We start from the raw sequence: 13208 nt of genomic DNA, 5'->3' as shown, positions 1-13208 counted from the left end.
GAGATTTCTTCTCTAAAGAAAAGAGAGCCTAAGTGGTGTGGTGTTTACTTACGACTCAGTTTTATGTTCATTGAACTTTTCACTTACGTGCTGACTGTCCCGTTAGAGCCTCCACTGGGGGGTGAGGTTGGAGCCACTTCACAGTGTGTGTGGCCAGGAATCGTCTAATTTATCACCTCGTGTTTATTAACCCTCCTCTTCCTGCCTCTCTCTGCATGTCTTAGTGCAGAGATAGAAATCACTTCTGGAAGGTTTTTCCACCAGTTAATAAGCAGTGTTTGCTTTCTAGGCCGAATTCACCAAGCTATGGTAACGTCCCTAAATGAAGATAATGAAAGCGTAACTGTTGAATGGATTGAAAATGGAGATACTAAAGGAAAAGAGGTACACTTAATTATTTTGGAACTTTTCTCTTTTAAAAAATGTGCTATCTACATGAATATTACTTTGGAATTTGCATTAGAAACAAAAAGAAGATATACATCTTAATTTATTTGGTGATTCTCTGGTTGCAGACTGTTTTGCATGGGAGCTGCTGGGCAAATACTGGTTCCTGCTGTATTAAATTTGACTTCCTGAGCTCTGTGTCATAGCTTTTAAATAGTTCTTTTCATCTGTTGATTTTGAAGCAGATTACAAAGGCTGACCTTGTTATCCTCTTTTTACAAGTAGAAAAATCAAATTTTTGAGAGGGAGAAGGACTTGAAGTTTGGACAGGAAACTAGTGGGAGAGCTAGATTAGAAATCTTGTTGTGTTTTGTATTATTGAAGAATTGAACTGCTAGTTTGTTTGCTTATTTATGTATTTTTAGCAATAATTTTCCAGCCTTGCTCTCCTTGAGAAATGGTGTCTTTGTGTATAATGGTTTGCTATCCCCTTTTCCTTTAAATTTGGGATCATGTTAGCAAGTTTCAGCTGAGACTTGGAGAAGCATCTCAGAAATAATTACACTTAACCAGTTTTTGAAAAGACAGGAAAAAGAAAAAAAAATTGTGAGAAGGTCCTGGTGATCTCATCAGCTGAGCTCATCCCTCTAGAAACACAGAATCCATACAGTAGAGAGGTCTTTGAAAGGTCCAGTCAGGGGAAATGGCAGCCTATAGAGACCAAAGCTATTTAAGATTTTTAGGAAAGCAAGTTTCAATAGATCTGAAGACAGCTATTTTTATGATCCTGCCCCTCCCCCCTTACATTTTACAGCATTTTGAATGAGGAACACTTAAATAGAAAAAAAAAATAGCTTGATAAATTTGACATGTTTTCATGGCTTTTATTTTTTGGGTGGTTGTAATTTGTCTGGGGTTTTTTTTGCACTGCCTGGGACATTTCAAATAATTGAGATCTCTTTATGTTACAGAATGTCTTTTCTATTTAGCAGTGATGGTCAAATTTCTGGCAGTAATACTAGCTACTTCTGTTTTAATTTAATCACTTTACAAAATTACGAGTATCTGTTGGTCATTCTTAATTCATCCCTTTTCTGAAGGGTGTGTTTTCAACTAATACAGAGACCAAAAGGTTTTTTTTAGTAAACATAAAACAAGATCATTCAGATTTTAGAATTACAGATTCTGGAGTAAAAGCACTAAATATATTTACTGTTTATTCTCAAACATAATGGGAAAAATAGAGAGGGTGAATATTGTTTTAAGACTCATCAATATATTTTATATCCTTTTACACAGATTGACTTGGAGAGCATATTTTCACTTAACCCAGATCTTGCCCCTGAAGAAGATATTGAACCTAGTCCAGAGACACCACCACCACCTGCTCCATTAGCCAAAGTAAACAAAATCGTGAAGGTTGGTAGTACCTTTGCAGCATGTTCTTGTTGAACATACAGTATTCCTATACAAGTTGTCATGCTTGGATTTTTAACTTTAACTTTTGTGTCTGTGGAACTATTTGGTAACTGTGTTCCTTTTCTTTTTCCTATGGTGAATAGGAGTTTCTAAAAAAATTTTAAGAACAGGTTTAGCAGAGAGGGAGTTCGGAACGAATATTTATATAACTAAATATATCTCCAGGAAAAATACAGAAAAGGTTTTGGAGATTGTCTTGAAACAGTACATATAGTTCAAGCACTCTTCACCCTGGCCTCTTCAGGGAGGGATTTGACAGCGATCACCTCTCTGTGTTTCTGATGTCATGTTACTTTCATTCACTGGAAAGAAGCAGAGGTGGGGCTGCAGTTTATGTTTTCAGTGATATGGTGATTAAATAACAGATATTTCTTTCTCTGTAGGTTCGACGAACTGTGCAATCTGGTAAGAATGATGCCCCTGCCAGAGATAACAGAGGTAAATGTTATTTCTTTCCATTTCAAGGAAGTAAAAAATGGGAACATTTTAATCTCCTGCTCATCTAACATTCCTTAATAGTTCTGCATTTCTCATTTGGTATGTATGTATGTGACACGTAAAAGACGTGGTGCATCATTCCTAGAATTATTCCTATGTATATTTAGGAATTTATACTATACAAATAGTACTTATATGCAAGTTTAAGCTATGTAGAATTAGGAAGGTTAAGCTGAATGAATGGAAAGTTAAAACATTTGAAGATAATTAATTATGCTAATTACATCATGTGTGGACTTTTCCAAGTTAAAGCATCCTCAGTGTGCTTCAGCTTAATGGAGTGTTTTGATATACACTGAGTAGTGCACTTAAAATTCTTACACTTTCAATTTTATAACTTAGTTTTGTAATAGTCTGTGTGTAAAGAGTACTTAAGATCTACAGGTTATTTCTGACTACAGTTAATAGCAAAAAAATCTACAAAAAGTGCTGAAATACCACAGGAGGATAGGTGAAAACTACGTATTGGATGAATACAGATGTAATGCATCTATAACATGAGAAAGAATAGTTACTCCTTAGTGTTTTCATTTTCTCTCCTGCATTAAACTAAACTAACTTATACTGATGATGGTGATGATTCTTCCTCCAAAAATTAATCTACTGTCATTAAATCAGACTAGATTCCAGTCCATCTGTTCAAACTTAAAAAATAAGTGGGCTTGCATATTTTCGCAACTGTTTATACTCTTCTGGTGGATAATTGGGACCACTTTCTCCTTGCTGCCATTTGCCTCTGGTGGTGTTAAATGAAAAATCTCATTAAGATGGAATAATTTTTTTCAAAATAGTATGGTTTAAATTTGAGACATCTTATTGATCAGCTTTCCTCACATGCATACATGTTGTCATTTGTGGTATATGATCTGTTTGGTATGGAATAACCCTGTAACTTGTATTTGAATAGGTCCTATGCTCATAGTTGGCCTGAGTATTTATTCTTTGTTGGCCTTGTTATTGAGCTTTTCTCAGCACACTGTCTTTTTTGTGTAATCAATTTGTGCTATAAACTAGATCTCCTATCACATTTGGAATGATCCGGGCATTTGTCTTGTCTGTCCTGTTCGATACCTTTTTTCCATAGTTGTCTCCGTGTTGCACGGTGAACTGGCCATCGTTTGGAGTGTCATCTTTGGCTGCTAATCAAAGCTGATACCTTCACTTTCGGGCTCTTCTGGCAGACTCTGTTAGGAGCGTGTCCAGGAGAAGGGCCAGCTGAAGCAAAGCTGCTTGAAGCAACTCTTTGAAAAACAATTAAAAGCATTCAGCTCAACCAGAGAGGCTTTGCATGCTCACCACTCCCACTGCATTCACTGGGAACAGACAGCACTGCCTCTTCAGAAATTGGCATCCTTAGCACATATAGAATCAATGAACTGTACTCTTTTCAGTGGTTCCCAGCGATAGGACGAGGGGCAACAGGCACAAGCTGGAACATTGGAAGTTCCACTCAAATATGAGGAAGAACTTCTTTATGGTGGGGGTGACAGAGCCCTGGAACAGGCTGCCCAGGGAGGTCGTGGTGTCCCCTTCTCTGGAGATTTTCAAGACCCGCCTGGATGCTCCTGAGTGATGTGCTCTGGGCAATCCTGCTTTAGCAGGGGAGTTGGACTAGATGATCTCTAGAGGTTCCTTCCAACTCTGTCAAATCCGTGAATCCCTGAATCCATGAATAAGCTTAGACTTATCAATTGTATCTGTATCTCTTGCAGTATGGTGTTAAAAAGGTTTGTGTCTTCCACTCACAGATTGAGCTGCAGGTTGCTGCCTTTCACAGAATCTTCATGGTTGGAAGGGACCTTTGAGATCATCAACTCCAACCACCAAAAAAACCCAAAACCATACACCAAAAAAAATTCCACAAACAGACACAAACCAACAATCTCGGGCACTAGAGCGTGCCCTAAAGTGCCATGTCTACGTGTTTCTTAAATACCTCCAGGGATGGCGACTCCACCACCTCCCTGGGCAGGCTGTTCCAGTGCCTGACCGCTCTGTCCCTCTATCACTGCCAGAGATGGTGGGCTCAGTGGGGTGGGACCATTTTGTAACATCTAGAAAATGTGGGACAGCCGGGCTTATTTTCTTAGTTTTTGAGTATAATCACCATATAAATAAAATTTTAGCTCTTTAAGCTTCAGGACTGCATATCTCCAAGTCCACGCTTCACTCTGCACATAATAAGTCGTACTAATTTTGCGGTAGGGCATTTAAAAATACACATGTGCAGCATTGGTACCTGGTAATTATGTTGTGTATAAAATAACACCAGGATAAAAAAAAAAGGCCTCATACCAAATGTCTTTATGAATAGACTTCCTACTTGTATGGCTTCCCCTTCACCCCCAATGAACTGTTGTGTCTGGGAGGGGGGCTGCATTTTATCTCATCATACAGGGGGCACGTCAGAGTGGGGTAGAAGATGTTACTCCAATGTGTCCACATGAGCTTTCTGCTTTTCCTTTGCAGCGGTGGGTTCTGCGCGCGCGCGGCCTATGCAGCTTCCCGAGCAGTCCTCCTCCTCTCAGCAGAATGGTACTGTGTCAGATATATCTCCAGTACAAGCTGCAAAAAAGGAATTTGGACCCCCTTGTATGTAAACCGTGTATCAAGGATTCATTCATTCCGGGCGTTTACATGTACATTCTCTTGGATTATGTTGTTGTCCGTAGATGACAAATGGTCCACGCGTGCAGTTGTCAGCGGGCTTCCTCGAGGGGCTTTTTCAGAGCGCTGCGGCTAAACAAATGGTCACTTCTGTCATAGTTGTGTGAGTATTTGGAATGTTTTTTGCCTTTTTCTTTTATTTTTTTTTTATTTTTTTTTACCATGGCAATGTTGTTTGTTCTTTTCTGATTTGCCCGGGCTTTCTTTTAATTCAAGCCAAGAGATCACATGTATATATCCAAATATTTTTTGAGGGTCATTGTCCTTACATTTTTCGTTGCGTGATTATTGTCCCATTCCCATGACTTTTTAATAATTGATTTATTTTATGAATTTTAGCAATTAAATTGCCATAATTATTCTGTACTAATGCTGGTTTGCTTGAAAAGATAGTTGATATAAATGCATTCTATCTACTGATAGATTAATATAATTGAAGTTACACAGTATAAATACTAAATTCATGCAATGCTGAAAGTATTTTAAAATTGTATCATTTTCTTTAAGCACGTAGAAAATCTAATTGTGTAAAAGAGGTTGAAAAATTGCAAGAGAAACGTGAAAAAAGAAGGTTACAGCAGCAAGAACTTAGAGAAAAAAGAGCACAGGTTAGTATTTTTAGCTTGGATAGAAAACGTATGTCAGCAAGAGAAGTTTGCAAAATCGTTGTGCTTTTTTCAGTCTTTAGTAATTTTTATGAACTGTAATAATCTTGAAATTAAATGTTTTCGTCCTGTGTAATAATCTTGAAATTAAATGTTTTCGTCATAAGTTTCATACATAAGTTTCATAAATATTTTGGTGCTTGGTTGCATTGCTGTCATAACTACTACTTTAGGCAGTTTTTCCCCTCTTTTTCTTCCTACAGAAATAATTGCTTACTATTCCTTATTTTGCTGTGTATTTTTTAAAGATCAAATATGGATAATAGCTGTTTCTTAGGGAAAATATATTGTTGAAAATAATCAGATCTTTGGCTTTTAGATAGGGCTGTTACCCTACAGGAGGTATTAAAACATCATTGTTCTGTATGATCTTTAATGCTTTATATAAGCTTAATGCTTATGCTCAAATATAATGCTTTGTATTTGAGGCTCATGTTTGAACAGTGACGTTTATGTTTTTTTCTTCAAGCCAGTCTACACATTTATAATTTGCCTTTGCATCATGCAAGCAGCTTGGCAGCAAGTTGTTAGAAACTTGTGTGAAAGAAATGAAGTTGCTAATCCTGTGAGAAGAATCCCTTAATATTAAATGACTTTCTGTCACAGTGGTGTAAAAGCTTTAGCAAAACTAGTAGGGTAATCTTGTTGGCAGCCCTGTGCGTATGTGTTAGTCTCTAGAGATACTACAAATCCGCTACTGACAGGAGAAGTACATCTACCACCAAGTAAATAATTCAGGCAATTTATTTCATGGTTTAATAATGTTTCTAAGTTGACCCAAGATCACCTGTGTTGAATTCCTGTTCTCCAATTTTCATCCATTTACACAAATGCAAAACATTATGTTTTTACGTGTGAGGAGCAAATGTTTTTTGGCTTTATACATTAAAACACTTTGACATGGTGTTACACCTAAAATTGTCTTTTCACTGCTCCTGTGAAGATTCCCTTTGCATCTGAGTCTTGAACCTCTGCATGGGGAAGCTGTGTTTGTCTCGGTGACATGTATGTACCTGTGCTTCCTGCTGCTCTCTGTGTTCTGCTGTTGTTGTTGTTGTGACGTGCAGCAATAATTAGCCAAGCACTGCCTTCTAGCGGGCAAGACCTTTCAGCAGGGTTTGAAGAGTATCAGACCATGGCTTTTTTCCATAGTAAGCCGTTTTCCTTTCTGAACGTTGGAAGGAAAAGGAAGTGTTTTGGCAGGAAAATGTATTGTGGGGGCTTCCTGTCCGCGGTTTTATGTCGCTGTAGTCAGGGTGAACAACATCAAGGTACAAGTCAACTCCTGATGATGAGGGCGCAGTTGTATCTGAGGTGGGGATCAGCTGTGTCCCAGGTGCAGAGATGTGATGAGCTGGATGCCTTCCAGCTTGTTCACCCCAATGCAGCACTTTCTGAGAGCGCCCACGCTGTGTCCACAAGCAGCTGGGATCCAGAAGGAGTTTGCTGTCGTCTGGGGGGAGCCATTAATCAGGTCTGAGCACCAGAGCTGGCTATCTATGGGGTCAGCAGCGTGTCCTGAAGTGGTGTAAAAACTGACAGCCGCAGGGAGGAGTGACAGGACCGACATCTGCTCGATCCTGCAGAGAGACCAGCTCATCTGGCAGCAGGGTCAGGCTTAGCAAGGCCATGCTTGGCCTCTCGGGCGTCCATTCACTCTGGCACTGGTGGCTCCAGGTGTAGTGGTGGGAAGGTCTTCTGAGCTTGGGTGTAGCCTACTGTGTGCCCTTGGGATTGCTTCTGCTTTTTGGGGAGAGGCTAGAAGTGTTAGAAGAGGTTCCAGTGCATGTAGGTAACTGTAGGAGTTAAACTCGAGACCAGTAGTTGAATCGAGCTCTTGTATCTGAGTCGGATCCAGCAGGGATTGCGTGCGGAGTGTGTTGTACATGTGTAATGGAGTGTGTCCCCTCATCCCTCGGACCACCTTGTCTCAGGCTGAGACACACTGACCATAAATGCTGGCTGCTGGCGGGCAGCAGTTCGGAGCTGTTCCTTTAGTGTGAAGGTTTGGCAAAGGTGGGAGTCATTGCTATTTCTTGAGTAGACTGTCAATGAGACCTCAATTAAAATGTATTTTCTATTGCATGCCAACCATAAACGTGAAATAGAAGGCATATAATTGCTTTGCTTTGTGATCAGTAAATTAGGTGCAGCAGAATGGAAAAAGGCATTAAACTTGCATTTGAGACATTTCTGGTGTTTTGGAGAAAAAGTAAGATTTCAGTTAATACATACTGAAATGAGTCCAGTTCAGGAAAAAAAGTACATTGGAAATTCTGTTGATTTCTTCCCTAGGATGTTGATGCTACAAACCCAAATTATGAAATTATGTGTATGATAAGAGATTTCAGAGGAAGTTTGGATTATAGACCACTGACAACTGCAGATCCTGTAAGTACCCCAGCAACATGGGAATTTTTTATCCTTCTGTATTTTTGCTATGTGTTTTCAGTTTTTTCAATGTATATCTCTGTCTGTAAACGTGAAAAACAAGTAGTTTAATATATATCAGTGTTCATAATAATATGGTTCTATTTTTTCTGTAATTTGATGATATTTAAATTAGTAAGTATTGGAAGTCCTAGGTTACTAAATTATTGTTAATTATGTTACGTAATTTAAATATCTTTTGCCTATAAAACAATACCAGTATATACTAAGTAGTCACTCAGCCTCTGTGTTGTATATTTTCCTGAAATGCTAGAGGATGTACACACAAAACCATTAAGCTTCTCTGAAAAACCCTGTTGAGTATAAAGATTAATATTTGATTTTGAAAGTGATGAAGGCCTTTGGCTTGCGGAGAAGTCACAGGAGCAGAATTCTTAAATGAAGAAGGTTGTCAGATCTCTGTGGAAATCAGAGATTGTGACAATTTCTGACAATAGCGGATCTGCTCTGTTAGACCTGGATTTGCTGCAGTGTTCCAGGATGTACCAGGTACTCTAAAGGATTAGATCACTGTCTGCAGGGAGTTTTGCTAATGTGTGCTTCTCCCTTTTGTGTTCTTGGCTATTGTACAGACACAAGAGGCTTTTACACATTCATATGGCTGACTGTCTTGGAAATTTCTCTTTGTTTAAATAATTGGTTACTTAACAGAAGTAAAATAAAGTAAAGTGTCATCTAACTGGAATTGGAGTATAGTTCACTGAAATATTGTTTCCTTTGCAGATTGATGAGCACAGGATATGTGTTTGTGTACGAAAACGACCACTCAATAAAAAAGGTATGACCATTTTCTGATTTTTTTTTTTTTTCTGAAAAGCTATTAAAGAGATCTAGAAATACTGATCAAAGCTGGAACTGTTAAAGTAGACAATATGTGTGACAGACGCAGAAAATTCATAAGCTTGCCATAACTTGGGTAAAGATGGGGAGGAAAGTAGTTTAACTGCCACCATTTTACAGGTTGGGAGCTGAGGCACAGAGAGGCTGCAGTTTTTTTTCTAAGGTCATCTGGGATGCATTTAGTTGTTCTGGGAATTAATTCTACTGTAAATTCTTCAGTATTCTTACATTGCATTAGGATCACCATTCTTTTAAACTATCCTTCAAGTGATCTCTTGAAGAGAGCCACCCAGTGAAAACTTCCGTACACATTTTTTGTACTTGCATTTTTATACTTTCAAGTGGTCGTGAATCAGACATCAAGGGAACAATGCAGGTGACTAAATGCTGATGTTTTATGACGTGTTAGGCGCCTAAAGGTGTCCAAGACATCCTCAAAGGGCTAGTGGATTACAGACAAACTGGAGACTGGTAGCCCCTGGAGCTGCTGTTCAGGGCTGGGCAAGATACCCTATGGTGTATGAAGTGCCACTAGAAAACTATTAGGTGCTGGAATGACTCCCTGGTGACTTTTTTATATGTGATTAGCTGAAGAACTTTTTTCTTACTGCCTGCTCACCAGACTGGAGTCTGCATTAAAAAAAAAATCAAAAAACTTCAGGTTTTCAGTTCCAGTTAAATCCAAATCTTCCCATCAAGTTCTTTACTTTCAGCAGGAAATTAAGAACATTGCTGCCTGTCTGAATTCAGCGCCTAACTAAGCTGACTTTCACTTTGAAAGGTGTTTCTTTCTTTCTCTTTCTGTTGTATTTTGTTTAGCTAAAGGAACTCAAAGGGCCTCTATCTGACTCTGAACCAACATTGGATGCATTTATTATTTTGTGCTGTCATAACTACACATTGAGGATTATCTGGAGCATATCCAGACAAAAGTGGGAGAATTGCACAGGAAAGGGAAAACATACGTTGATACCAGTGTATAGTTAGTTTTTGTCTTATTTTTTTCCCCTCCATTTTGCTGCTTCCCTTACTTTATGTTTTTCGTCATTTTTCCCATACTTTTTTTTTTATTGCCTGTAATTTTTTTCTTTTATTTATCTGAAAGGAATGCATAATCTCAAAAACGGGTTAATTGGAACTATTTTGTGCAACCTATTTAATAAAAGCATTCAATCTCCAAGTCCGGCAGCAGAACTGAATTTCTGTTTCAGCATTGGAGGTTATCTTTCATAAAATATGACTTAATAATCTGACTCATTTGGGAGAAATGTCACCTGCTACCTGTGCTGAAGGTGGACAAAGTGAAATTACAGTAAATGACAGCAAGTTGTCATGGGGTATGAGTTGGGATTCAGACATAGGATTTGATTTTGTGGAAGTTGTGTATCTTAGGTATTAGTGGTTTGTAGCTATTGAAAAAATAGTTCAGAGGTGTTTGTAGGAAGATGAGTGTATAAGTAAAAATAAGGTTGGCACTAAAGTTATTTTGCATTTTTAAGAACATGCTATAGTAAAAAGGTGTTAATGAAATAATCTATGCAGGGGATGAACCTTAGATATAATTTAGTACCCAGATGATAGGATCTTCTGAAAACACACACTTCATAAGAACAGTAATTCTCATGGATGTACTAAAATGGAAGAGTATAAAACCATCTGAAATACTAGTGTGTAACTCCCTGAAGAGAAAAAATAGGATTAGTTTATTTTGTCAGTCTCACAAACACAGAATTACCATCAAAATCTTTAGGTGTTCTCAGCACCAGTCGTTCTGTAGATTGGCTTTGCAAGAAACAAGTGTTTAGATTGATTGATGTTTAAAGATTTTATTTTAGTGATGAATATTTATATTTGAGAAATGTGTGGTGGGTTTCAGAGACACTATTCCAAATTTTCATCAGCAAGGACTATGAGTTCTCATAAAAATAGGTAGGAGTAGGGCAAATATCTTATTGCAAACACTTGTTTAAGAAAAATCAGCTTTTGGCTGCTTAAACTAAAAAAACTTCTGCTGCAAAGCAAAAAGAGGGCTGTGCTGCCATCCAGCGAGACTTGGACAGGCTGGAGGGCTGGGCAAGGAAGAACCTCATGAGGTTCAACAGGGAAAAGTGTAGGGTCCTGCACCTGGGGAAGAAAAATGTCAGGTACCAGTATAGGTTAGGGGTGGACCTGCTAGAAGCAACTACTGAAGAGAAAGATCTAGGGGTCCTGGTGGACAGTAAAATGACAATGAGTAAACAGTGTGCTCTTGCGGCCAGGAAGGCCAATGGTATCTTGGGTTGTATAGGGAAGAGTGTAGCCAGCAGGTCAAGGGAAGTCATTCTCCCCCTCTACTCTGCACTGGTGAGGCCACAACTGGAGTACTGTGTCCAGTTCTGGGCTCCCCAGTTCAAGAGGGACAGGGAACTACTAGAAAGAGTCCAGCGAAGGGCAACAAAGATGATTCAAGGATTGGAGCATCTCCCTTATGAGGAGAGACTGAGAGAGCTGGGACTTTTTAGTCTGGAGAAGAGAAGGCTGAGGGGAGACCTTATCAACGCCTACAAGTATCTCAAGGGAGGGTTGAAGGAGGAGGGAGCCAGATTCTTTTCAGTGGTTCCCAGTGAGAGGACGAGGGGCAACGGGCACAAGGAGAAACTTCTTCACGGTGAGGGTGACAGAGCCCTGGAACAGGCTGCCCAGGGAGGTTGTGGAGTCCCCTTCTTTGGAGATTTTCAAGACCCGCCTGGATGCTCCTGAGTAACATGCTCTAGCTCTAGGCAATCCTGCTTCAGCAGGGGAGTTGGACTAGATGATCTCTATGGTCCCTTCCAACTCTGAAATTCAGTGAAATTCAGTGAAAGAGTTGACTATCATAAATCTCTTTTCGTCACTATTCCTTATTTATTCTCTATGATTACTGCAGAAGAATTGCATTTTATTTTATTGCAGTGCAGTTGAAAAATTGATACTTGAATGCATATTTCTGTTGGTGTGTAATGTCATGCAATGCTAACTGTTGTAGTGTTTGATCAGCATATTAACCGATGAAAAGATTTCTATCTGACTGTATAAAGCCACATCAAATTCTTGAACTGTATGCCTCAAGAAATTTTACATAGAAATGCAAGTAGGTCACATTGGTGATCCTGACTGTGCACACAAAGGATCTTTATTTTTGTGCATGTAATGCATCACTGGGTTCTCCTCTTTGCTGACTCATATCTCGAATAACAATTAGCAGTAAATTGTAGTACTGTGTAGTGATTGCAACCTGGGATATCTCTGTTGAAATCACATCTAGATGGCTTTTGTTTATTCCCACTGACAGGAAGGATCATTAGCATATTCAGCTTTTTCTGCTTACAAGGTAATTTCTAGAGAGGATTTTACTTTTGAGAAATTCTATACTGTAGAAGTATACTTTAGGTTCCAGGAGGAATAAACAAATGAAAATGTCTGTGTAGAGTGAAAGCAAAATTTTTGGTTTTGAAATTTGGAACATACGACTGTAAGGTTAAAGATTTAGGGAAAATAAAAAGATAAAATTTTAAAATAAAGCAGATTAGTATAAGGATATGAATTTCTTTATGTTTTTAAGTTTGCTAATCCAAGCTCAGCATCCAGTTTCTCCCATAGAGAACATACTTATAAAAACTCAAAGAATTTATAGAAAGTAATCTATAAAACAGTATAGAAGCCCTGAGGAAAAAGAACTCAAGTCTGTGGAAAGTGTTATTACAGAATCCATAACAGGCTACAATGATAGTGCTGTAATTAATGATCTCAGTTTTTCTAATTAGCTTTGTACAAGATCTCTTTCATTTCTAGCAATTGGTAGCGTAGAGTAACTAGGCTTCCAAAACGAAATCTCTTACTTAGCAGATTACTGTCTCAGCACTGGAAGCCCAAATCCATTGCAGTGTTGCTACTTGGAGGAGCTGTGTTATCTGAGATGTTGTAAGTGTGTAAAGAATGAAAAAAATGTAAAAAATAATGATGTGTTGTTAGTTAAATATGTATTTCACTTATTTTATAGAAACTTTAATGAAAGACCTTGATGTAATAACAATTCCTAGTAAAGATGTTGTGATGGTACATGAACCAAAACAAAAGGTGGATTTAACAAGGTACCTAGAAAACCAAACTTTTCGTTTTGACTATGCCTTTGATGACACGGCTCCTAATGAAATGGTTTACAGGTATGTGTAAATGTTTTTTTTGGGTTTTTTTTTTTTTTTT

General features: G+C 38.4%; 1 protein-coding gene across 5 annotated transcripts in view; it reads left to right on the top strand.

Moving 5' to 3' along the window:
* Window positions 1–13208, top strand: part of KIF2A (kinesin heavy chain member 2A) — a 53895-nt gene that overhangs the window by 18952 nt on the left and 21735 nt on the right. For 3 of the 5 annotated variants that reach the window (XM_014964984.1, XM_014964981.1, XM_014964980.1), the window contains exons 2-9: window positions 290–384; window positions 1687–1806; window positions 2250–2304; window positions 4834–4956; window positions 5539–5639; window positions 7992–8087; window positions 8871–8925; window positions 13006–13168. In XM_014964984.1, coding sequence (XP_014820470.1) covers window positions 307–384; window positions 1687–1806; window positions 2250–2304; window positions 4834–4956; window positions 5539–5639; window positions 7992–8087; window positions 8871–8925; window positions 13006–13168 — 791 coding nt within the window. In that variant the 5' untranslated portion in view covers window positions 290–306. The remainder of the gene's footprint in view (window positions 1–289; window positions 385–1686; window positions 1807–2249; window positions 2305–4833; window positions 4957–5538; window positions 5640–7991; window positions 8088–8870; window positions 8926–13005; window positions 13169–13208) is intronic. The other 2 variants (XM_014964985.1, XM_014964983.1) reach the window with 1 other exon arrangement.

Source organism: Calidris pugnax, unplaced genomic scaffold, assembly GCF_001431845.1.
Source record: "Calidris pugnax isolate Ruff unplaced genomic scaffold, ASM143184v1 scaffold273, whole genome shotgun sequence".
Lineage (NCBI taxonomy): Eukaryota > Metazoa > Chordata > Aves > Charadriiformes > Scolopacidae > Calidris > Calidris pugnax.
Note: the sequence above shows the minus strand (reverse complement) of the source record. Positions and strands in the feature narration are given on the sequence as shown.